This window comes from Schistocerca piceifrons, chromosome 3, assembly GCF_021461385.2.
Source record: "Schistocerca piceifrons isolate TAMUIC-IGC-003096 chromosome 3, iqSchPice1.1, whole genome shotgun sequence".
Lineage (NCBI taxonomy): Eukaryota > Metazoa > Arthropoda > Insecta > Orthoptera > Acrididae > Schistocerca > Schistocerca piceifrons.
In genome coordinates this window covers 940,989,124-941,012,374 of record NC_060140.1, presented here as the reverse complement: position 1 = coordinate 941,012,374, position 23,251 = coordinate 940,989,124, and the positions used below count along the sequence as shown (strand labels likewise).

Here is a 23,251-nt window from a genome sequence, read left to right as displayed (position 1 = left end):
TGTGTTTTTTAATGGGTTATACTTATTCGTTTTCATCCATAAAAACAATTTGCGAAGTAGTTAATCGTCATACTTTGATTACTTAGTCACTCATATGAAAAAATTCCTACACACAAATGTTGTATTTTATACGTTCGCGAGGTTCGCAATTAGGCGGTGAGGGTGGGGGAAGGGAGGAACGACAAATTAAAAGTCTGCACCAGGTACCAAACTATCTAGTTGCAACACTGCGTAAACGTCAGTCTGAATGGTCGTTGAAACTTCCGTGTCCGAACTATTGTGAAAGAAATACACAAGTCGCATGACGTCAACTCTACGACAGCTAGAGTGGTAATAGGGCTGTTTGTTCTGACAGTGGTAGAGGAGTTTATTGGGACGCAGTTCGGCCGTGTCTGGGGAGCAGGTAGTTCAGAGTGATTACGATGGTCTAGGCGCAGGTAAGCCGTGACACAAAGGGAGCAGGTATTCGGCGCAGATTTCACAGATTTCTGGTTGGGCGCAAATTTAACTGGGCGCTGCTTTCATGGATTCGTTTGAGACAGAGGGGCAGTAAATCAGTCGGACAGAGATGAGGGAGGAAAGGACTCTGCAGTGGCACTTTTATCGATGCCATCCGCACGAGAGCAGGACGTGTACCGCGCCTAGAAAACGCTCACAAGCAACTGAACCGATGCACTTACCTAACAGCTTGTATTACACACTTTCACCTTTATGACGCCGACGCACCATAGCATCGACCTGGCAACAAACCGAGAGCGTTTGGAGCCATCTTGATCCGTGACCACGGAAGTGATACCCACAACTCACGGAGATTAATCGAAGCTGGATCCAACGCGCACAACGGCGTCAAAGCGAAACGTTCTGGCTGCGGTCCGTCAGCGTAGAGAGCCGTGTTTGCTGCTGAAGGGGTTGCCTAGCGGCAGGCGTCGGCGCCTATAACGCTCTGTAGACTCGTTGCATGGAGTTTCCGGACACGGGTTCCTATCCTCGATTTGTCCCTCAATATACACTGTATAATCCCTTGAAGTCTGTCACAACATTGCTGGGATACCCTGTAGATGGTCACTTACCCCTCCTTCAATAAAATGGAATAGGAAACAAAGTCTGTAATTCTGGAACGTTGCGGGCTTATTCATGCACTGTGCAGTCACTTGTCGAGTGTATATGCAGACACAGACAGCCAGTACGAGTTCGACATCGCAATCTCGTGATGCGCCGAACCATTCCATTCCCTTCATTAAAATGGTATCTCTGCCGGTTTCGACTTATTACCCAGTCTACGTCAACTGCTCTACCAGAAAAAGAATAAAGGGGATTAGTAAAATACTAGGAAACTAAATTACAAAACAATTTAAATTCTTTAAAATTCTCTAGCATTTGTAGACTTAGAGAAAGCTTTTGACAATGTTGACTGGAATACTCTCTTTCAAATTCTGAAGGTGGCAGGGATAAATACAGGGAGCGAAAGGCTATTTACAGTTTGTACAGAAACCAGATGGCAGTTATGAGAGTCGAGGGACATGAAAGGGAAGCCGTGGTTGGGAAGGGAGTAAGACAGGGTTGTAGCCTGTCCCCGATGTTGTTCAATCTGTATATTGAGCAAGCAGTAAAGGAAACAAAAGAAAAATTCGGAGTAGGTATTAAAATTCATGGAGAAGAAATAAAAACTTTGAGGTTCGCCGATGACATTGTAATTCTGTCAGAGACAGCAAAGGACTTGGAAGAGCAGTTGAATGGAATGGACAGTGTCTTGAAAGGAGGATATAAGATGAACATCAACAAAAGCAAAACAAGGATAATGGAATGTAGTCTAATTAAGTCGGGTGATGCTGAGGGAATTAGATTAGGAAATGAGGCACTTAAAGTAGTAAAGGAGTTTTGCTACACTCCTGGAAATGGAAAAAAGAACACATTGACACCGGTGTGTCAGACCCACCATACTTGCTCCGGACACTGCGAGAGGGCTGTACAAGCAATGATCACACGCACGGCACAGCGGACACACCAGGAACCGCGGTGTTGGCCGTCGAATGGCGCTAGCTGCGCAGCATTTGTGCACCGCCGCCGTCAGTGTCAGCCAGTTTGCCGTGGCATACGGAGCTCCATCGCAGTCTTTAACACTGGTAGCATGCCGCGACAGCGTGGACGTGAACCGTATGTGCAGCTGACAGACTTTGAGCGAGGGCGTATAGTGGGCATGCGGGAGGCCGTGTGGACGTACCGCCGAATTGCTCAACACGTGGGGCGTGAGGTCTCCACAGTACATCGATGTTGTCGCCAGTGGTCGGCGGAAGGTGCACGTGCCCGTCGACCTGGGACCGGACCGCAGCGACGCACGGATGCACGCCAAGACCGTAGGATCCTACGCAGTGCCGTACGGGACCGCACCGCCACTTCCCAGCAAATTAGGGACACTGTTGCTCCTGGGGTATCGGCGAGGACCATTCGCAACCGTCTCCATGAAGCTGGGCTACGGTCCCGCACATCGTTAGGCCGTCTTCCGCCCACGCCCCAACATCGTGCAGCCCGCCTCCAGTGGTGTCGCGACAGGCGTGAATGGAGGGACGAATGGAGACGTGTCGCCTTCAGCGATGAGAGTCGCTTCTGCCTTGGTGCCAATGGTGGTCGTATGCGTGTTTGGCGCCGTGCAGGTGAGCGCCACAATCAGGACTGCATACGACCGAGGCACACAGGGCCAACACCCGGCATCATGGTGTGGGGAGCGATCTCCTACACTGGCCGTACACCACTGGTGATCGTCGAGGGGACACTGAATAGTGCACGGTACATCCAAACCGTCATCGAACCCATCGTTCTACCATTCCTAGACCGGCAAGGGAACTTGCTGTTCCAACAGGACAATGCACGTCCGCATGTATCCCGTGCCACCCAACGTGCTCTAGAAGGTGTAAGTCAACTACCCTGGCCAGCAAGATCTCCGGATCTGTCCCCCATTGAGCATGTTTGGGACTGGATGAAGCGTCGTCTCACGCGGTCTGTACGTCCAGCACGAACGCTGGTCCAGCTGAGGCGCCAGGTGGAAATGGCATGGCAACCGTTCCACAGGACTACATCCAGCATCTCTACGATCGTCTCCATGGGAGAATAGCAGCCTGCATTGCTGCGAAAGGTGGATATACACTGTACTAGTGCCGACATTGTGCATGCTCTGTTGCCTGTGTCTATGTGCCTGTGGTTCTGTCAGTGTGATCATGTGATGTATCTGACCCCAGGAATGTGTCAATAAAGTTTCCCCTTCCTGGGACAATGAATTCACGGTGTTCTTATTTCAATTTCCAGGAGTGTATTTGGGGAGCAAAATAACTGATGATGGTCGAAGTAGAGAGGATATAAAATGTAGGCTGGCAATGGCAAGGAAAGCGTTTCTGAAGAAGAGAAATTTGTTAACATCCAGTATTGATTTAAGTGTCAGGAAGTCATTTCTGAAAGTATTCGTATGGAGTGTAGCCATGTATGGAAGTGAAACATGGACGATAAATAGTTTGGACAAGAAGAGAATAGAAGCTTTCGAAATGTGGTGCTACAGAAGAATGCTGAAGATTAGATGGGTAGATCACATAACTAATGAGAAAGTATTGAATAGGATTGGGGAGAAGAGAAGTTTGTGGCACAACTTGACCAGAAGAAGGGATCGGTTGGTAGGACATGTTCTGAGGCATCAAGGGATCATCAATTTAGTATTGGAGGGCAGCGTGGAGGGTAAAAATCGTAGGGGGAGACCAAGAGATGAATACACTAAGCAGATTCAGAAGGATGTAGGTTGCAGTAGGTACTGGGAGATGAAAAAGCTTGCACAGGATAGAGTAGCATGGAGAGCTGCATCAAACCAGTCTCAGGACTGAAGACCACAACAACAACAGCATGGGTATTTTAAATAATGTCTAGTCAGAAGTAAGAATATGACAAGAATATTTCCTGCCTTTTCATTTTCAAAATGGGTTGGGGGTGAGGGGCAAGATATACGCGGTTATTCATAAGTACCTCCAGGGTTTCAGAAGACGTCTGTACAGATGCTATAAGACATACTGAAAACTGACAATCATCAGTGTGCGGAGCATTTCTCTAAGTTTGTAACTCACACTGCAGGATCTGAGTATGGGCGTCGTTTGTGATGTGACAAACATTAATTCGTGGAAGCAAGTCGTTAACCCGATGTGTTCGGGAAGGTGCAAAGACAGCCGGCTTTGCGATTCTGGTAATTGGGTTGCCTACCTGCAGGTGCGAACTAATTCGATGTGACAGTACGGTGACAAGGGTTAACTGTGGAATTTGACAACAGTAAGACCTACAGGTCCAACCTGTAACTATAAGAATTCCGCTAATCATTAAGAGGTTTCCCTTTACCAGCGGGACATTAATACATAACAACAAAAAGCAACAAATTCCAATCGGTTCTCTGGTAACCAATCGTGGTACACAAACGTCCCATTGGTAGCCAAAGGGTTAAGCTACTGTACAGATTAATTAAAAATGTTGCACACAGATTGAGGGAGCTGACAGGGGAGTCGAAATAGTGTGGCAGTGAGAGCTTTGGGGTGCCAGGAGCAACAAGGACAGTCAAGACACCCGCATCTTAAGTCCAGCACAGGTACTGTGCTGTTTTGTGGTCAGTTGTTAGATCGGTTGCTGCTGCTACAATGGCAGCTTATCAAGATTTAAGTGAGTTTGGAACTGGCGTTATAGTCGGCGTACGAGGGATGGGACACAGCATCTACGCGGTAGCGATGAAGTGGAAATTTTCACATACGACCATTTCACGAGTGTGTCGTGAATACCAGGAATCCGGTAAGACATCAAATCTCCGACATCGCTGCGGTCGGAAAAAGATCCTGCAATAACGGGACCAACGATGACTGAAGAGAATCGTGCAACGTGACAAAAGTGCATCTCTTCCGCAAGCTGCTGCAGATTTTAATGCTGGGCCATCAAGAAGTGTCAGCGTGCGAAGCATTCAACGAAACATCATCGATATGGGCTTTCGGATGACTGCACGACACGCCTCGCTTGGGCCCGTCAACACCAACATTGGACTGTTGATGACTCGAAACATGTTGGCTGCTCGGACGAGTGTCGTGTCAAACTTTACAGAGTGGATGGACGTGTACGGCTATGGAGACAACCTCATGAATCCAGGGACCCTGCATGAAACAGGGGACTGTTCAAGCTGGTGGAGTCTCTGTAATGATGTGGGGCATATGAAGTTGGAGTGATATGGGACCCCTGATACGTCTAGATACGACTCTGACAGGTGACACGTACGTAAGCGTCTTGTCTGATCACCTGCACCTATTCACGTCCATTGTGCATTCCGACGGACTTGAGCAATTGCAGCGCGACAATGCGACACCCCACACGTCCACAATTGCTACAGCGTGGCTCCAGACTCCCCAGACATGAACATTATTGAGAATATCTGGGGTGCCTTGCAACGTGCTGTTCAGAAGAGATCTCCACCCCCTCGTACTCTTACGGATTTATGGACAGCCCTGCAGGATTCATGGTGTGAATTCCCTCCAGCACTACTTCAGACATCAGTCGAGTCGATGCCACGTCGTGTTGCGGCACTTCTGCGTGCTAGCGAGCCCTACACGATATTAGGCGGGCGTACCAGTTTCTTTGGCCCTTCAGAGTAGAATTTCCTTTTAAATTCAGGATCCGACCATGCGAGTAGCTCTCCGTGCGTCACTGCCGCGTTTGATGACTGTCGATACTTTGAACTACGACGCGTCAGGTCATCGGCCACTAGCGGAGGCGTTTCGAGTTCCTGGCGTCAGCGTTGGGCGGCGACCCCTGCGCCGCTGGACTGCTATTCCAGGCGCCACGTGTCCTTTGCCTACCAGTTCTCGCAAAGGCCGTAACCGCCGAGCGCTGCCTACGTGGTGCGGCTCTCAAATGGCACAAGTGAGTGGCGAGAACATCGACCGAGCCACAAACGGCAGCGGCGACAACGGCTCTGCTGTTCCAGTCGACTGACGCAGTACCAGAGTACACAATCGCGATCCGTGAAACACGGCATTTTTTAAAATTCTGGCTTGTGGCCAGTTTTATGCCGTTCTCTATCTATCTATATCATATTATATTACCACTTCTGTATTACTTATGCACCCATGTTAGTCTACATAATTTGTTTTGCGTATTCTAATCTTTGCGGACCTTTAAATTTTCTCTATTCTAACGCCTACTTCCAGGACAATTTACTGGCGCGAAACCTTCTTTTCTCGTACTTTCCATTGCTCAAAGACGAAAACACGTAATTCCTGTCGGCCGGCCGGGGTGGCCGACCGGTTCTAGGCGCTACAGTCTGCAGCCGCGCGACCGCTACGGTCGCAGGTTCGAATCCTGCCTCGGGCATGGATGTGTGTGATGTTCTTGGGTTAGTTAGGTTTAAGTAGTTCTAAGTTCTAGGGGACTGATGACCTCAGATGTTGAGTCCCATAGTTCTCAGAGGCAATTCCTTTCGGCCATAAGTTTCGGGTGGCACAGCGCAGTTGAACAACTATAAAATTTTACATTGATTCACTGTTCCGTCGGTTCTCTAGAATATTTTGTACGTAATGAATGAAACGCACACAGCACTGGTGTGATATTCCACAATATTTACGTCTATTATTTGTTACCTGAACTGGTTTTCGGCTGTTACTCCATCGTCAGGTACAAAGACAAGTATGTGGTGCAGTGAAATTTTGTTGGGTCAAAGATTTTAAACTAGAGCATGTACAGAGTATCTTCATTTCCAGAGATGAACATTTTAATGTTAGAACAGGAGTAAAAGAAGGGAGGTTATTTCAATGTAAATGCGAAGTAAGATTATTTAACTAATATAAAAAGGCGACACATTAACTATAGACAAATTACAACATTAGAAAAACATAATTGGAGAATAGGCTTTGGTGACATATTCCAAAGACGTGCCTGAAAAAAAATCTTGTGTTTAATAGATCATATATTACAAACAGAGGAGATATAATACTGTAAGTCTTACAGCCGTGATTATGCAAAGTAAATTTATTTAACACAACAAGAGAAATTACAGTAACTGAAATAAAGGGGGTGGAGATGTGAGTAAGAGGAGTAATTTACAACATGGACTGGATGGGATTATGAGTAGTATTTGCAGTTAGAAGTGGTGAGTAAAGGAACTGTGTCTGGTCATTCAGTACTAGGCTCGGGCTGTTGGAAACGTTTTTATTAATTTCCATAATTACGAGACAGTTCATCTTCCTTCCTTTGTGGGTGTGGTGTAATACTTCATGATTCACCTTGTAACAATGGCCTTCTTTTAGCAGGTGGTCTGCAAAAGTAGAGTCTCCTCTTCTCAGTTTACAGCTTCTGTAGTGTTCCTTGAAGCGGGTATATACTGCCCTGCCAGATAGACCTATACAGAATTTGTCACAATTACAAGTAATTTTATATATTCCATTCTTTTCCAAAGTCGGGGAGCTGTTTTTCCCATTGTGCAAAAAATGTCCAGCAGTGTTGTGCACATAAAATTATGTTTCTACATTCCTGGATTTAAGCTTTCTTGTTACATCCAGTGAGACATTTCCGAAGTATGGAATAGTGCACCATTTATTGCATTCTTGAGTTGGGGGATTAAGGGCACTATTATATCTCATCTGTTTGTAATTTATGATCAATTAAAGACAAGATTATTTTGTTCAGGCACATCTTTGAATATGTCGCGAAAGCTTACTGTTCAGTTATGTTCTTCTACGTATAAATCTTGTAATTTGTCTATAGTTCATTAGCTAATGTGTCGCACATCTTATCTTAGTTAAATAGTCTTTCATCACATTTACACTGAAATAACTTCGCTTATTTTATTCCTGTTCTGACATCAACATTTTCATCTCTGGAAACGAAGACGCTCTGTACATGCGCTAGTTTAAAATCTTTGACCCAACAAAATTTCACTGCACAACGTACCCATCTTTGTACGTGATGATGGCGTAACAGCCGAAAACTGGTTCGTGTAACAAATAATAAATATTACACCAAAGTTGTGTAAGTTTCAGTGATAATATAAAATTTTATGTTACTAAGAAAAAAAACTACAATTGCTAGAAATGATTACCTAAATACTCACGACTGGCTTTGATTGCAAAACTAGTTACTTGCAGTTGACGTGATATAGTGCTGCAACATGGCAGTAGCCTGCAGTATTCTCTTGACGGAGAGGTAATTGTGAGCAAAAGAGAGTATTTCCGATCAAAAATCTCTTAAAACACTCTGATGCCATCAATTCTTGAACGTAATTGCAGTTAGTCTGAACTACTGCAGGGTCAGACAGGCACGCAAGGCTACCTAGGACTGATAGTCTACAGTAAAGTGCCTTCAGAAAGTTGGGCGGTGAATGTTCTCCTAGACGTAGTAGCTATGCTGCTCGTGCCGTTACTGCAGATGTGAATTTATAGGCCAGAAATGTTCCAGTTCCTGCAAAACGCGTTCGGTTTAGTGTGTATGGCCCGATGACTTTTCATTACAGCATTAATAGATCGTAACTGAAGCCAGTCATATCATACAGTTTTCTGGGAGTAGCATGTAGAGATATGAATAGGAACGACCACATTGGCTCAGCTCTAGGTAAAACAAATGAAGGGTAACGAAAGGTTATGATTCTTTAGGACGGAAACAGCAGTTTGTCTACAGAAGAGATTGCTTAGAAACACCTCTCGAGAGCGCTGATAAAGTTAGGCAAATAAAAGTTCACACAGAGACTTTAAAGCACTCTTCTCATGCTGCTTGTGTGAATGGTATTGGAAGAAACAATATGTGGTCCATAAAAAGTACTTTTTGCCACGCATTTCGCAGTGATTTGCAGAGGATAGATGTAGATATCCACTCTGTGTACCTGTCAGGTGTGCTGATGAAATAGCTCCATATTTAACATTCATATACAACCGCTCGCTCGACGAAAGATTCGTACCAAAGGACTGCAAAGTTGTATAGGTCACACGAATCCCCAAGAAAGGAAATAAAAGCAGTCCGCAGAATGACAGACACTTATCACTGACATTAATCTGCAGTACGATTTTGGAACAAATACTGTGTAACATCAGTATGAAATATCTTGAAGCCAACGGTCTAATGACACGTAGAACTGATCCAGAAAATATCGTTCTAGTAAAATCCAACTGCTGCTTTATTTACACGAAGCAGTAATGAATGCTATCGACAGGGGATCTCAGGTTGATTCCACATTTCTAGATTTCGAGAAGGCTTTCGCTGTCGTTCCTCGTAAGTGGCTTCTACTCAAATTGCGCGCCTATGAAGTAACGTCTCAATTGTGCGACTGCATTCATTACCTCCGCTCACAAAGGTCACAGTTCGTAGTAACTGAACGGAAGTCTTACAATGAAACAGTAATGTTGCCTGATGTCCCACAAGGAAGCGTTGTAGGCCCTCTGCTGTTTCTAATCTATATACACTATTTGGGAGAGAATCTGAACACCCTCGTATATTGTTTGCAGACAAGACATTTGTATAGTGCGGAAAGTGACAATTGATCCTGAACAATAGATGCGTGAAGTCGCCTATATGAGTACTAAAAAGAATAAGTTAAATTAATTTTACACGATAAATAATACAAATTTAAAAGTTGCAGATTCAGCTAAATAGCTAGGGATTACAATTACAAACAACTTAAATTGAAATCATCACACAGAAAATGTTTTGAGCAAGGGGAACCAAAGACTGCATTTTACTCGCAGAACACCTACAAGACGCAACAAATCTGTTACAGAGATTGCGAACACTATGCTTTTCCGTGTTCTCATGGAGTATTGAACGCGGTAAAGGATCCTTAGCAGATAGGATTAACGGACAACGTCGACTAAGTTCAAAGAAGGGCAGTTCGTTTTGTATTATCGAAGTAGGGTAGAGAGTATCACCGATAGGATGTGTGAACCGGGTTAGCAAACATTAAAACAAGACGCTTTTCTTTGCAGTGAGATCTTTTCACGAAAATTCTACCACCAACTTTCTCTTCCGAATGCGAACTTATTTTTTTGACTCCCATCTACATAGAGAGAGCGACCATCGTAATAAAATACGAGAAATCGCAGCTCGCTCTGGAAGATTTAGATGTTCATTTTTCCTACGTACCATTCGACAGTGGTGCGGTCGCGAAATAGTCTGAAAGAAATTCTGTGTAGCCAAGCATTTGGACGTGAACTGCAGAGTAGTCATATGGCTGTAGATATGAGTAGAGATAAATGCGCGAAAATTCAGATAACAGTTACATGTGAATATCGGCAGGGCTCACACTGTTGTTATAGACAAACTGAGCAAACGGAGAGTGTGTACGCACTTGCGTTCACATTTCTATCCACTTACGTAACACGTGGCGTCAGCAAAGCAAAACGAATTAACTAATCAAGTCGGGACTTTCCGAGCAACATTACTACAGACGCCAAAATACATGTTACCAACGAAGACATTTTGAGAAGATACCGAGTGCGCAGCGGTAGATTTCAATTCCTTTTGAGCAAATGCGCAATACTTGATAAAATGCCGAGCCTTAAGCCGCGTGAAGCATAAGCGCATGTCGGATTCGCGTTCTGACTTCAGCTTTTTGGTGGACTCCTTTGTTGTACAGCGTGCTCTCACTCCTGGGAGCCATTGCGTTGTTGTTCCTGGTGCGAAAAAAAAAAAAAAAAAAACGAGGGACAATGCTTTCCCATGCGGCACACTTGCCCGATTTGGCAGCAGCAGAACTGTGTCTTATTCTCCAAGATGAAAATAGCCTTGAAGGGGACGAGGTAGGCAGCTGTCCAAGAGATTCATTATGCCGAGGCACAGCAGCTGAATACACTTCTAAAAGACAATAATTTTCAAACGCTTTCCAGTTACTGTGCAGCAGAATCACAATATGTTTAGGTCTGATGTGCAGATGCCGATGATGCCAATGTACTGTCATTAGTTTGGTTGATGACTTACAAGAAAGCTATTGCTTCATTTTCAACAGTTAAGAAATAGGTGGATGAGCTCAAACGTGCCGTGTTCTCCTGAAGATAGACCGCGAGAAGAACGTACCAAAACTGCAATCATGGACGAAAACAACGAGAACGCGTTCAGTACTTAAGATGTCTGCCGTGATAAGCGGAAACGCTGTCTTCCTCTGCAAGTCTTCGATTCACATCTGCGGATATTAACATTTTATAAATCATTTTAACTTTTTCCAGTTGTCTGAGCACTAACAAAAAGGAAAGAAGAAAGATTAGGGTTTAAAGTCTCGTCGACGATGACTTCGTTACACACGGAGCACAAACTCGAATTGGGAAAGGTTGATGAAGGAAATCGGCCATGTCCTTTTCAAAGCAACCTTAAGCGATTTATGGAAACCGTCGAAAACATAGGTCTGGATGGCTGGACGGGGATTTGAACCGCCATTCTCCCGAATGGAAGTCCAGTGTGTTACCACCACATTGCCTCGCTCGGTATGGAGCGCTAACGGTAGGCTGCATCCGGCCTGAATTGTTTTTGTCGGCTGTCTGTCAAACTTAACCGCTCGATGTAAAAGGCTTCAGATAAAGATTTATTTCTTTCTGCGCAATGACACACATAATTTTTTTTGTTTATTTACGTTTAAGGTATTGCCACGAGTAGAAATTTCGTATGCGTATTTGATATTGTATCTTAGATTATCTACTTGCCATCACAAACATAACCAAATTTCTCCATACCTGACGCTTTCTTTGTGACGAACGGTGACGATCGACCTTCATTTACTGTAAATATCGCGTACAAACAGTGAAATTTACAGGAACTGTAAGTGAACCAATCGCGAGACTAACACGCCATCTCACGACTACAAATGACTGATTAATGCATTTTTACGCTCAAAGATTAAGTTCTCTAAACGTTGCCTAGTAAACAGCAGGCAAATCATGACTTGCTGTATGAGGTAACTCACCACGGTAGAGAATAGAAAAAGTCAAACTATAAGAAAAACCGCGCTAATGACGAGTCATCCCTGCAACTCCTTTGAGGATAACGAAGGTAGTGGTTATTACATTAAGGAGGACTATACAAATGTGATACTGTTTCTCTGCAGGCACGTATCAATCGGGAGAAGATCTTAAATATACAATGACAACCCGAGTATTAATGGTAAAATCTGCTACGTTGTTAGGCTGCATCATGTTCCTCTTCATATTTCTTCTTCACCATAAACGCGTGGATTTCTCTGCTCGGGTCTTCATCGGGATCTCCTGGTGTCCATGGCTAGCTGAACACAGCGGAAAACTCGTGTCGGTCTCACTTATAAAACGGAGTCATTCCGTGCTTTTCTGACGAAGCGGAGTTACTCAGTGAATTTTTTCCTGGTACTATTGGTGGGCCTTTGTCATTGGTTAAACAGAAATGACAGGAAGAGAAATAGTGGGAAAATGTTGCAAATACGACATTTTTCAGTCAGGACAAAATAAAAGTGTCTCATGCTAAACGGGCGCGCCTGATCGCACTCTGGAAGTCTATGAAGTGTTGCAAAATGTATAAAGGCGAAACTGGGAGAACCGGAAAAGAACGGATTAAAGACAACGAACGCCACATGCGTTTAAAATAAAGTGTCACATCTTGCGGTAGCGGAACATCGAGAGAACTGCGACCAGGATATAGATTTCAACGACGTACGAGCACTACACAAAGATTGCAAGATTTGTAGAGGGAAAGTTCGAAGGCGGTTAAGATCTCCAAGAGCGAAAGCTATTTCAATAGAGTTGACGGATGTGGGCTTCCTCTTTGTGGCTTCACGTCATCAAGGAAGTAAACACTGAGTTACAGCGTGTGGGGAATTCAAGCAGTTCACAGAAAACCACTTCTGGGTGCAGTAAGATGTTCTTCAGAGAAGCGCGGGAAAGCTCCCTTTTGTAAGTGAACGCGATACTGGCCTTCAGCAGTGATCTGCTAACCGGCGACACCAGAAGCTCCTGAAATAGATCCCAATAAAGGTGCCGAAACGTCAGTTGTAAAGAAGAAATTCGACGAGGAACTTTACACGGCTTAACTACCAAGAAGATTTTACATTTAGTGACAACAGTCAAGAAAGCCAGCAAACTTGCATCGTCCGAGTTGTTCCGAATTAATATGAATCAACTGGAATACTCTCTTTCAAATTCTGAAGGTGGCAGGGGTAAAATACAGGGAGCGAAAGGCTATTTACAATTTGTACAGAAACCAGATGGCAGTTATAAGAGTCGAGGGGCATGAAAGGGAAGCAGTGGTTGGGAAAGGAGTGAGACAGGGTTGTAGCCTCTCCCCGATGTTATTCAATCTGTATATTGAGCAAACAGTAAAGGAAACAAAAGAAAAATTCGGAGTAGGTATTAAAATTCATGGAGAAGAAGTAAAAACTTTGAGGTTCGCCGATGACATTGTAATTCTGTCAGAGGCAGCAAAGGACTTGGAAGAGTAGTTGAACGGAATGGACAGTGTCTTGAAAGGAGGATATAAGATGAACATCGACAAAAGGAAAACGAGGATAATGGAATGTAGTCGAATTAAGTCGGGTGATGCTGAGGGAATTAGATTAGGAAATGAGGCACTTAAAATAGCAAAGGAGTTTTGCTGTTTGGGGAGTAAAATAACTGATGATGGTCGAAGTAGAGAGGATATAAAATGTAGATTGGCAATGGCAAGGAAAGCATTTCTGAAGAAGAAAAATTTGTTAACATCGAGTATAGATTTAAATGTCAGGAAGTCGTTTCTGAAAGTGTTTGTATGGAGTGTAGCCATGTATGGAAGTGAAACATGGACGATAACTAGTTTGGACAAGAAGAGAATAGAAGATTTCGAAATGTGGTGCTACAGAAGAATGCTGAAGATACGGTGGGTAGATCACGTAACTAATGAGGAGGTATTGAATAGGATTGGGGAGAAGAGAAGTTTGTGGCACAACTTGACTAGAAGAAGGGATCGGTTGGTAGGACATGTTCTGAGGCATCAAGGGATCACCAATTTAGTATTGGAGGGCAGCGTGGAGGGTAAAAATCGTAGAGGGAGACCAAGAGATGAATACACTAAGCAGATTCAGAAGGATGTAGGTTGCGGTAGGTACTGGGAGATGAAGAAGCTTGCACAGGATAGAGTATCATGGAGAGCTGCATCAAACCAGTCTCAGGACTGAAGACCACAACAACAACAACATGAATCAAATTTATTAATTCAATTTCTTATTTGGGGAGATGGATCTGAACGTGAAGAAAAACGTACAACCCAAACTGGAATCCAGTTTGTCTTCCCTTCAGTTGTCCAATATCCAGTCAGCAACAATATCGTTTGAACCAAAATATAGCAACAAATATAAGGCAAAATCAACATGACACGCAAGGCACTGAAGTTGCGAGCCATCAAAAGGCTTGGATCTGTCTAGGGCCCATGTGACATTTATTTATTTATGCTCCCTTCACTACAGTAATTTAGGGAAACACTGGGATATGTTGGGAGTTACGTGAATCTGCAAGAATGCCTTAGAATCATGTCCTAGATGCACTCAGTAATTGTTTTTGTACAAGTACAGAACATCCATTGCTGCTGTTATCGGAAAAAGGCATTTTCTTTGAAAAAAAAACTGCAATTTATATACATAAACAATACGTTTCAAGCAAAAGAACCATACTTTTTCCGATTGCTTTACAGATGACATGTTGATCACAGAGACATATAGACAGCCGTTTTGCCTGCGAGCGGAAGAGGAAGGGTGGTGGAACGTGCCCTCAGCCACGCACCGCATGGCTTGCGGAGTACGTATGTAGATATAACTTTGCTCAACCGAACCGTTAAACTGATGCAGCTTCAGATGAACAGTCAGGACAAAATATTTCCCCATATTATGGTTTTTGACCTAACAGAGAGAGCCAAACGAAAAGTATGTATAATACTTTACCGAATTAAAAATGAAAACTTTCGCGTACATGTCTAAATACATATGGGTAAATAATAATATGTTGGTTGCCCAGAAAGTAATGCACCGCATTTTTTTCTCAGGCGAAAACAATTCTACGAATGCGAAACGTTACGTATGTATTATTTGACGTCTTCTGCGTAAGAGCGCCAAGTTTCCGTCACTTCCGACAGATAGCGTAGCTGCAGGAAAGTTTCAAAATAGCTTCTGTAGGTGATGTACGTTGCAAGTAACGTGCCGTCATTGACTTTCTCACAGCAGAAAAACAAGCTGTGGGGAATATTCACAAACGCTTGTGCAAAGTCTATGAAGCATCTGCTGTCGACAGAAGTACAGTTAGTCGTTGGGCACGGAGGGTGAGGTCATCAGAAGGCGGTTCGCCGGAGCTCCACGATTTACAGCGGTCGGGGAAACCATCCACGGCTGTCACACCCGACGCACCTGTCCTAGCCCTCTCGGGCTTCCACTCGTTTGGGCCATTAAAGGACGCCATTCTTGGAAGACATTTTAAGGATGATGAGGAGGTGATTCACACAGTGAAGCACAGGCTCCGCCACCAGGACAAGATTGGTACCGACAGGGCATACACGCCCTTGTTTCTCGCTGGAGAAAGGCCATAGAACAGGAAGGAGATAGCGTGGAAAAATAGAGTGTGTAGACAGAACACCGTTCTTTCGTGTGTGTAATTCTCATTATTTCAATAAAGAATTGTGGAAGAAAAAATGCGGCGTATTACTTTCCCGGCAACCCTCGTAAGAAAGAAACATTGCATTTTACAGAAGGCTGAGTTTATAAAAAACTAAATTCAATTCATAAAAACCGATGTTCATGGGGGGGGGGGGGGGGGGAGAGTTCTTTAAGAACCAAATTTAGTTCGTAAACACCATGGTTCATGGAGAAGTATAGAGACGCTTTTTTCCAGCAGCATATGTATAACGGCTAATGACTCTGATGATGAACGTCATACGGTCCTCTGATACTAAGTACAGCCAGAGAGCTCAAATAAGAATGGGTACTTAGGGAATATTTAGAAGACAACAGTGCCTAACGCAGGGAAATCCACCCAATCTGTTAATCTTGGCTCTCAAAGAAAGCATTTCACCATAGGGAATGCCTCAGAACACAGCGAGCAACGTTTCGACTGATAATTATGCCCCTCCTATGGTGGTCTCCCGTGTCGAACTTTGTATAAAATAACTCCTCGAATTAAAAGCCGGCTCCAATAGTTCTCTACTGAGAATACTCATTCCGACTTGTAAAAAACAAGTTGTAGGCAAGAGCTGCAAACTGCTAGAGCACGTGCCCGGCACATACTTTCATTCTGCCCAGAGAATGAAAACAGATGAATTCTACGGCGGTAACTTACTGGCAAGAAAGTAGATTCCTGAACAGAACGGAAACTGAAAGAATTTTAGAGTTTCACGTCTTTCTGTGATTGAGGTTGTAGGAAACCGAGCACTTGCGCAGTTGAACAGAGACCGGGAAATTACATAATCCTCGTTTAATATTTCGTCTCAGATGGCTGAAATAAATCAACGGAAACCTCAGTCAGGGAGGCTCGTTGGTGTATCAACCTGCTGCTCTCAATACAAGTTGTATCTCTTAAAGGTGCTCGAGAATACAACAGAACAGCTGTTCGCTATTTAGAAACATTGAAGATTGGTCTTCAGTTTCCCGTCGACGACTAATCGTTAGAGAGTGAAGAGAAGCTCAGATTGGGGAAGACTAACAAAGATAGTTGGCCGTGTTCTCGTCAGTGGAACCATCTACATCTACATTTATACTCCGCAAGCCACCCAACGGTGTATGGCGGAGGGCACTTTACGTACCACTGTCATTACCTCCCTTTCCGGTTCCAGTCGCGTATGGTTCGCGGGAAGAACAACTGCCGGAAAGCCTCCGTGCGCGGTCGAATCTCTCTGATTTTACATTCGTGATCTCCTCGGGAGGTATAAGTAGGGGGGAGCAATATATTCGATACCTCGCCCAGAAACGCACCCTCTCGAAACCTGGACAGCAAGCTACACCGCGATGCAGAGCGCCTCTCTTGCAGAGTCTGCCACTTGAGTTTGCTAAACATCTCCGTAACGCTATCAGGCTTACCAAATAACCCTGTGACGAAACGCGCCGCTCTTCTTTGGATCTTCTCTATCTCCTCCGTCAACCCGACCTGGTACGGATCCCACACTGTTGAGCAATACTCAAGTATGGGCAGAACGAGTGTTTTGTAAGCCACCTCCTTTGTTCAAGGACTACATTTTCTAAGCACTCTCCCAATGAATCTCAAACTGGTACCCGCCCTACCAACAATTAATTTTATATGATCATTCCGCTTCAAATCGTTCCGCACGCATACTCCCAGATATTTTACAGAAGTAACTGCTACCAGTGTTTGTTCCGCTATCATATAAACATACAATAAAGGATCCCTCTTTCTATGTATTCCCAATACGTTACATTTGTCTGTGTTAAGGGTTAGTTGCCACTCCCTGCACCAAGTGCCTATCCGCTGCTGATCATCCTGCATTTCGCTACAATTTTCTAATGCTGCAACTTCTCTGTATACTACAGCATCATCCGCGAAAAGCCGCATGGAACTCCCGACACTATCTACTAGGTCATTTATATATATATTGTCAGCGTTTTCCTTAAGTTATTTAGGAGAACGCGGAAAATGTAAAGCTGGATAGTCGGTTAGATATTTGTAACAACACCCTCCCGACTCAAGGGGTGGGTAGTGCAGGCGCTGGCGCCGTGATTAAATACATCTGAATGGCGTAACAGACCACCTGTACGCGAAGAATCACGAATCGCAACAGATGTGGGTGCCCTGGTGCTCGAATACCGGCATTTCACAATCGAGGTGATAGCTGGGAAAAGTGAAACTCAGCCGTCGATCGAACTTCCTTCACGACATTTCGAACATGACGAAGGTTGCCGCTCGCTGTGTTCAGCGACTGCTCACATACTGCCACTGCTCTCTCTCTCTCTCTCTCTGTCTCTCTCTCTCTCTCTCCCTCCCAACAAACAGACACACACACACACACACACACACACACACACAGACAGACACACACACAGACGCTGCTTCTTTGGGCTATCAAATTTTGCCTCACATCCCCGTTTTCTCCTGACATGCTCCTAGAGACTTATACCTATTTCCTCAGACGAAGAGACCATTGGGAGGCAGGTGTTTCGAAAATGGCGACGAAATTATTTTGGAACTGGAACGTTTCCTCAGCAGCCAGAGCGTAAAATACTACCACCAAGGTCCATCGCTGGGAAAAAATGTGTCACATTAGAAGGTGAATATGTAGAAGAAGGACCGACTCAACCGTCAAGTATCCTATCGCGGCTGGATTTTTTCTAGAAGAGATCATTAAATCTTCGTTGTCTACCCTTGATGTATACAACACGAAGCAGGTAAGGTGAAAGACGACGAACGAGTGGCGATGAGAACATCTCTCGTAATCTGTCAGCCAGTAAGCTGCCCTACCGTCGCCCCGTCACGCATATCCCTAACACAGAGCGGGAAGCCCTTTACACAGACCAGTCCGCTATCCATCAATATTTGACGTTTGGAATCGACGCCGTTTAAAGGTCGATTCACACTTGATGGAACGGAATGACCTCAAAACATTCCACACAGTATTTCAAATCGCGGTATTCACACAGCTCTACAGCAGAATGGAACGGGTCGTCAACGTTAAGGTAACTCAGGAAGAAACGTGCGACGTCGTCGTCAGTGGGGGGAACCGTACATCGGAAGTTCACCTCTTCTTGCGGCGCTCATTCGCGTTACAGCAGTATTTAATACTTTTGCGTCTCCTTAGCCTTTGACGTACAGTTCACTTTGTCTCGATGACACTCTGCAAATCTTCACGATAATTTGGGTGTTTTTCTGTGAATGTTTCTCCACAAAACGAGTCAGATATCTGACAGCGACACTGATTTAGGTTCTACAGCACCACAGAAAGGAAAAAGCCTGCACTGACCATAAATAAGAACAAAATCCTTTCTTGTTTTTATTGGTCTTACCCCGTGCTGTGACTTGATTAGAGTGTTAACTGGCTTTGGCAATGTTACTGATAGAGGGTGGCCGGATGCCCTACATGCCTGCAAGTTCGGCAATACCCTGGGCGTCACCCGGGCACCTCAGTTGAGCGCGTTACTAATGTACCAGTCTGGAACCTCGGCATGCATTCTGCTTTCGGGCTGCTCCAGCGCCTCAAGATAGGCAAACACCGTCTGAGGGGTTTCGAAGGAGTTGCCTAACCCCAAGGAGCTACAGCAGCCACCGCACATAACATGTATGGAGGTATCAGACAGATACACTACTGGCCATTAAAATTGCTACACCAAGAAGAAATACAGACGATAAACGGGTATTCATTGGACAAATATATTATACTAGAACTGACATTTGATTACATTTTCACGCAATTTGGGTGGATAAATCCTGAGAAATAAGTACCCAGAACAACCATCTCTGGCCGTAATAACGGCCTTGATACGCCTGGGCATTGAGTCAAACAGAGCTTGGATGGCGTGTACAGGTACAGCTGCCCAAGCAGCTTCAACACGATACCACAGTTCATCAAGAGTAGTGACTGGCGTATTGTGACGAGCCAGTTGTTCGGCCACAATTGACCAGACGTTTTCAATTGGTGAGAGATCTGGAGAATGTGCTGGCCAGGGCAGCAGCCGAACATTTCCTGTATCCAGAAAGGCCCGTACAGGACCTGAAACATGCGGTCGTGCTTTATCCTGCTCAAATGTAGGGTTTCGCAGCGATCGAATGAAGGGTATAGCCACGGGTCGTAACACATCTGAAATGTAACGACCACTGTTCAAAGTACCGTCAATGCGAACAAGAGGTGACCGAGACGTGTAACCAGTGGCACCCCATACCATCACGCTGGGTGATACGCCAGTATGGCGATGACGAATACGCACTTCTAATGTGCGTTCACCACGATGTCACCAAACACGGATGCGACCATCATGATGCTGTAAACAGAACCTGGATTCATCCGAAAAAATGACGTTTTGCCATTCGTGCACCCAGGTTCGTCGCTGAGTACACCATCGCAGCCGCTGCTGTCTGTGATGCAGCGTCAAGGGTAACCGCAGCCGTAGTCTCCGAGCTGATAGTCCATGCTACTGCAAACGTCGTCGAACCGTTCGAGCAGATGGTTGTTGTCTTGCAAACGTTCCCATTTGCTGACTCAGGGATCGAGACGTGGCTGCACGATCCATTACAGCCGTGCGGATAAGATGCCTGTCATCTCGACTGCTAGTGATACGAGGCCGTCGGGATCCAGCACGGCGTTCCGTATTACCCTCCTGAACCCACCGATTCCATAATCTTGTAATACTCATTGGATCTCGACCAACGCGAGCAGCAATGTCGCGATACGATAAACTACAATCGCAATAGGCTACAATCCGACCTTTATCAAAGTCGAGAACGTGATGGTACGCATTTCTCCTCCTTACACGAGGCATCACAACAACGTTTCACCAGGCAACGCCGGTCAAATGCTGTTTGTGTATGAGAAATCTGTTGGAAAGTTTCCTCATGTCAGCACGTTGTAGGTGTCGCCACTGGCGCCAGCCTTGTGTGAATGCTGTGAAAAGCTAATCATTTGCATATCACAGCATCTTCTTCCTGTCGGTTAAATTTCGCGTCTGTAGCCACGTCATCTTCGTGGTGTAGCAATTTTAATGGCCAGTAGTGTAACGTGCGCAACTAAGCTGCGTGACTGGAAACCAGGTTTTTGCTGTACTGCGGGGGCGGGGGGAGGTCGTAAAGGAACACTTTGCCGTTCTGTTTACACGCATCTACGTGCATACTCTGTAAATCACATTTAACTGCCTGGCAGGGGATTCATCGAACCACCTCCACAATTCTCTATTTTTCCCATTTCGTACAGCACGCGGAAAGAACGAACACCTATATCTTTCCGTACGAGCTCTGATTTCCCTCATTTTATCATGGTGATCGTTTCTCCCTATGCAGGGCAGCGTCAACAATATACTCTCGCATTCGGAAGAGAAAGCTGGTTATTGGAATTTCGTGACAAGATTCTGCGGCAACGATAAACGCCGTTGTTTTAATGATGTCCAGCCCAAATCCTGTCTCATTTGTGTGACCCTCTCTCCCATATTTCGCTATAATACAAAACGCGCTGCCGTTCTTTGAACTTTTTCCATGTACTCCGTCACACTTATCTGGTAAGGATCCCACACTGCGCAGCAGTATTCTAAAAGAGGGCGGACAAGCGTAGTATAGGCAGTCTCCTTAGTAGATCTGTTACATTTTCTAAGTGTCCTGCCAATAAACCGCAGTCTCTGGTTAGCATTCCCCACAACATTTTCTGTGTGTCTTCCAATTTTAGTTGTCCGTAATTGTAATTACTAGGTATTTAGTTGAATTTACGGCCTTCAGATTTGACTAATTTATCGTGTAACCGAAGTTTAACGCATTTCTTTTACCACTCATGTGGATCACCTCACTCTCTTCGTTATTTAGGGTCAATTGCCAATTTTCGCACCATTCAGATATCTTTTCTAAATCGTTTTGCAATTTGTTCCGTACCTGTGATGGCTTTACTAGTCGATAAACGACATCGTCATCTGCAAACAACGTAAGGCGGCTGCTCAGATTGTCTCGCAAATCGTCTATATAGGTAAGGACGACCAAACGGCCTATAAATCTACCTTGAGAAACGCCGGACATCATTTCTGTTTTACTCGATGACTTTCCGTCAATTACTATGAACTGTGACATCTATGACAGGAAATCACGAATCCAGTCACATAATTGAGACGATATGCCACAAGCACGCAATTTTACTACAACCTGCTTGTGTGGTACAGTGTCAAAAGCCCTCCGAAAATCAAGAAATACGGAATCAGTTTGTGATCCCTTGTCAATAGTACTCAACTTTTGCTGCAAGTAATGAGCTAGTTGTGTTTCACAAGAACGATGTTTTCTAAATCCGTGTTCACTGTGTGTCAATAGACAGATTTCTTCGAGGTAATTCATAATGTTGGAACACAATATATGTTCTAAAATCCTGCTGCATATCGACGTTCATGATATGGGGCTGTAATTTAGTGTATTACTCCTACTACCTTTCTTGAATACTGATGTGACCTGCGCAACTTTCCGGTCTTTGGGTACGGATCGTTCGTCGAGCGAACGGCTCTGAGCACTATGCGACTTAACTTCTGAGGTTATCAGTCGCCTAGAACTTAGAACTAATTAAACCTAACTAACCTAAGGACATCACACACATCCATGCCCGAGGCAGGATTCGAACCTGCGACCGTAGCAGCAGCGCGGTTCCGGACTGAGCGCCTAGAACCGCGAGACCACCGTGGCCGGCGCATACCGACAATCCTTCTTTCCAAGAACAATATGGGACTGGAATAGAAGGGAGAACCGATAGAGGTACCCAAAGTACCCATCGCCACACACCGTCAGGCGGATAGCGGAGTATGGATATAGATGTAGAAGATTGGGTTTAACGTCCCATCGACATAGAGGTAATTAGAGGCGGAGCGCAAGCTCGAACTGTGTCAAAGATGGGGAAGGAAATCGGTCGTGTCCTTTCACAGGAGCCAGCCCAGCATTTGGCTGCAGGTTCAGTGACGTGGAAAGCTGCATCTAACTAGTCTTCGGATTGGAGGTCACAACAGCTACAACTAGAACAACAACAAAAGTCAGATTTGTTGTATTACGGATGATATTCCGTAACCTCTTTTTCACCGTTCGGTGTGACGCCCTGTTGACGCTCCGTTCCGTTACCATCTAGGGTGAGTCGGCCCTACTGCAGAGGGAAAGCCAACTTACTTGCAGTCGGTTCCAGGAGACCTCGTCTGACCTCCACGCCATGGCTGTTCGCCTGCCGGATGTGAACGTGACCGACTGCTGTGGGCGCCCCTGTATAGCTGGCTCGCCGCGCGCCGCTATTTCGGTAGCGGCCGCCCGTGACACACTGCCGGCGCTCGGTCGTCATCCGCCGCACGGCAGCACGACACGCCAAACAAATGACGCCAGCCGACAGCGCATCACAACAGAGCACCTCTGGCTCTTGCAGCCCTGACCACTGTATACTCATATAGAGCTTCGTGCACGCACTTTGTCAGGCAGCTGACGTCACATAGAAGTATTGATCTGTTCTGCGACCAACGTAAATTGCTTAGTGTAGGTTTCGATACGGTACTTAAGTTCAGTAACTTCCTGCTTTCAGCTGACGTGGAAAGCATACTACGCTCTGATTGGCTACTGTCGTACGGCTTATCCGCTAAACTTGAACA

General features: G+C 45.1%; 1 protein-coding gene across 1 annotated transcript in view; it reads right to left on the bottom strand.

The window, feature by feature from the left end:
* The window catches only part of LOC124789690 (CD151 antigen-like), a 131,494-nt gene extending 108,579 nt beyond the window's left edge, over positions 1–22,915 (bottom strand). The window contains exon 1 of the mRNA XM_047257129.1: positions 22,785–22,915. Coding sequence (XP_047113085.1) covers positions 22,785–22,826 — 42 coding nt within the window. The 5' untranslated portion in view covers positions 22,827–22,915. The remainder of the gene's footprint in view (positions 1–22,784) is intronic.
* Positions 22,916–23,251: the final 336 nt, after the last annotated feature.